General features: G+C 45.6%; 1 protein-coding gene across 1 annotated transcript; it reads right to left on the bottom strand.

Moving 5' to 3' along the window:
- Positions 1-1,181: 1,181 nt before the first annotated feature.
- On the bottom strand, positions 1,182-3,020 carry LOC113756580. The gene is made up of 2 exons (XM_027300215.1): positions 2,115-3,020; positions 1,182-1,871 (listed from the first exon to the last, which is right to left on the bottom strand). Exons 1-2 carry the CDS (start codon positions 3,018-3,020, stop codon positions 1,182-1,184), a joined length of 1,596 nt encoding a protein of 531 aa, XP_027156016.1.
- Positions 3,021-3,137: the final 117 nt, after the last annotated feature.

Consider the following 3,137-nt stretch of genomic DNA (forward strand, 5'->3'; position numbering starts at 1 on the left):
CGCAGTCCTCGCGAGAGAGAGAGAGAGAGACGCGTGAGGGCTGTGGTGGCGCTGGACAGCAGCGGCAATGGAGGAGATGCGCGCCGACGTGGGCTGCGGAAAGAGGCGGCGCGCGAGGGCTGGAGTGTGGCTGAGGTGCGACGAGCTGGGGCAGCGGCGGTTGCGCAGGTGTAGCTCTCGCGAGGAGAAGGTAGCGCGACGGGGCTCGTGGAGGCGCGCGAGGAGCTTGGCCGCGAGCTGGCCGCGGGTTCGAGCAGCGGAGTAGCGGCAGTTGGCGGCGGGCTAGCCTGCAACAGAGCTGCGAGGTGAGCGATGCCCGCGGGAGAGAGAAAGGATGGCGCGGCTGAAGGGGAAAAGTGGGAGGCGCGCGCGAAGACGGTGGCGCGCGATAAGCTTGGCCTCGAGCTGTGGCGGCGCTCGGCGAAGGGTTCCGGTCGCAAGAGAAAGGGGAAAAGGGAAGGCGAGGCAGCGGGGAAGAAAGAAGAAAGAAGAAGGAAGAAAAGAAGAAAAGAAAAGTAAAGAGAAGGAAAAAAATAGTTTTTGTGGATTTTTTTTTTTTTTGGGTCGTCAAACATGGCGTGGGCACGCCAAGATTAGAGAACATCCACTGACTTCGAGAGTCACCTTACGCACTTTAACGCGTGCCCTCTTCGCGTGGGTACGCCAAGATTCTATTTTCTGCCAGCGTCGCGAGATGTTGAGAATTTACCAACACGATGCGGGCACGCCATGTTTTACAAACGTCCTCTGCCCATGGGACTTGGACTTAGACGCTTAACGCGTGCCCTCCTCGCGTGGGCACGCCAAGATTACCTATCCTGATCAGAGTTAGAAAACATCAAGACTGACTAGTACCCACGTGAGAAACGACATAATTAAATAATTAAGCACTAAAACAACAAAATTAACAATTGGGTTGCCTCCCAAAAGCGCCTTTCTTTAACGTCTTTGACTAGACGTAGCCCAAAAATTTACTTAAACTAAGCAAATAGGGTCTTCCAAGTGCATCATCTACACCCGTTCAATTGGAACCCCTTCATAATACGGCTTGAGACGATGACCATTCACTACAAATTTCTTCTCAGTCTTCAAACTTTGGATCTCTACTGCACCATAATGAAAGACATTAGTCACAACAAAAGGACCAATCCAACGAGAACGTAATTTACCTGGAAATAACTTCAATTTGGAGTGGTACAGTAGAACTTTTTGCCCACACTCGAAGTCTTCCTTGAGATCTGTTGGTCATGAAAAATCTTATTCCTCTCCTTATAAATTATCGCATTCTCATAAGCTTCATTGCGAATCTCCTCCAACTCCTGTAACTGTAACTTCCTTTGAATTCCGCCCTCCTCAATATCCATATTGCATCGCTTAACCGCCCAAAATGCTTTATGCTCGAACTCCACTGGAAGATGGCAAGGCTTACCAAATACCAACCTATAGGGAGACATCCCTATAGGTGTCTTGTAAGCGGTCATGTATGCCCACAAGGCATCTTCCAACCTTGAATTCCAGTCCTTCCTATCAGGGCGGACCATCTTTTCCAAAATAGACTTTATTTCCCTATTCGAGACTTCAGCCTGACCATTGGTCTGTGGATGGTAGGAAGTGGAAACCTTATGAAGTACACCATACTTCCTGAACAAAGCAGCAATTGTTTTGTTGCAAAAATGTGTTCCCCTATCACTCACAACTGCCCGTGGCATTCCAAATCGCACAAAAATGTTAGACTTTATGAAATCTGCAACCACCTTACAATCATTAGTGCGGGTGGCTTTTGCTTCCACCCACTTCGAGACATAATCCACTGCTAGTAAAATGTATAAAAATCCACAAGAATTTGGAAAGGGACCCGTGAAATCTATACCCTAAGTATCAAAAATTTCAATGAAAAGCATGGGCACTTGTGGCAGTTGATCCTTTCGGGATAAATTTCCTACCCTCTGACATTTATCACATGTCTTACAAAACAAGTAAGCATCCTTAAATAAGGTAGGCCAATAAAATCCACTTTCCAACACTTTTCTAGCAGTCCGTTTAGGTCCAAAATGACCCCCACATGCAAAAGAGTGACAGAAAGTCAATATAGATTGGAATTCACTTTCACTTACACATCGCCTCATTATTTGGTCAGCACCTTGTTTCCACAGATAGGAATCATCCCAGACATAGTACTTTGCATCGCTTTTTAGTTTGTCCCTTTTTGCCTTGGGCCAACCTGCGGGCAATTTGTCAGTAACCAAATAATTCACAATATCTGCAAACCAAGGAGGGGATGAATTAATAGAAAGTAAATGTTCTTCAGGAAAAGACTCCCTTAATGGTAATTCCTCCTCCGCTACCAATATTCGACTTAGGTGGTCAGCTACTAGATTCTCTGCTCCTTTTTTATCTCTGATTTCCAAGTCAAATTCCTGCAGGAGCAATATCCATCTTGTCAAACGGGGTTTAGCGTCCTTCTTGGTCAGCAGATACCTCAAAGCTGCATGGTCAGAATACACAATTACTTTAGCACCTAGCAAATAAGGTCTAAACTTTTCTAAAGCAAAAACAACAGCTAAGAGTTCTTTCTCCGTAGTGGAGTAATTGAGTTGGGCGCCATTTAAAGCTCTAGAGGCGTAATATATTGCGTGCGCCGCTTTCTCCATCCTTTGTCCCAAAACTGCTCCTACGGAGTGGTCGCTGGCATCACACATAATTTCGAATGGGAGATTCCAATCAGGGGGTTGGATGACAGGTGAAGAAGTGAGTAGTTTTTTCAACTTCTCGAACGCTTCTTTGCACTCCTCGTTGAATTCAAAACTGACATCCTTTTGCAAAAGCCTGAAAAGTGGTGCCCCGATCTTTGAGAAATCCTTGATAAATCTGCGACAGAAACCTGCATGTCCTAGAAAAGAACGAACTTTCCGTACAGTTACGGGGTAAGGTAAAGCAGATATCACATTTATTTTAGCTTTATCAACCTCAATTCCTCTAGACAACACTACATGTCCTAGAACTATCCCGTGCTCAACCATGAAGTGACATTTTTCCCAATTGAGCACTAGGTTAGTCTCAATGCATCATTTTAAAATCAATGTCAGGTTATCTAAGCAATCGTCAAAATTATCACCATAGACACTGAAATCATCCAT

The sequence above is a fragment of the Coffea eugenioides genome, unplaced genomic scaffold, assembly GCF_003713205.1.
Source record: "Coffea eugenioides isolate CCC68of unplaced genomic scaffold, Ceug_1.0 ScVebR1_23;HRSCAF=104, whole genome shotgun sequence".
NCBI lineage: Eukaryota > Viridiplantae > Streptophyta > Magnoliopsida > Gentianales > Rubiaceae > Coffea > Coffea eugenioides.

What these genes read in the sequence shown, in the direction of transcription:
- LOC113756580 (XM_027300215.1), bottom strand. Translation starts at nt 3,020, where the DNA reads ATGGTTGAGCACGGGATAGTTCTAGGACATGTAGTGTTGTCTAGAGGA. An exon ending in ACCAAATAATGAGGCGATGT is followed by an intron (nt 1,872 to 2,114) that starts GTAAGTGAAAGT and finishes TTTGATACTTAG; the next exon opens with GGTATAGATTTCACGGGTCC.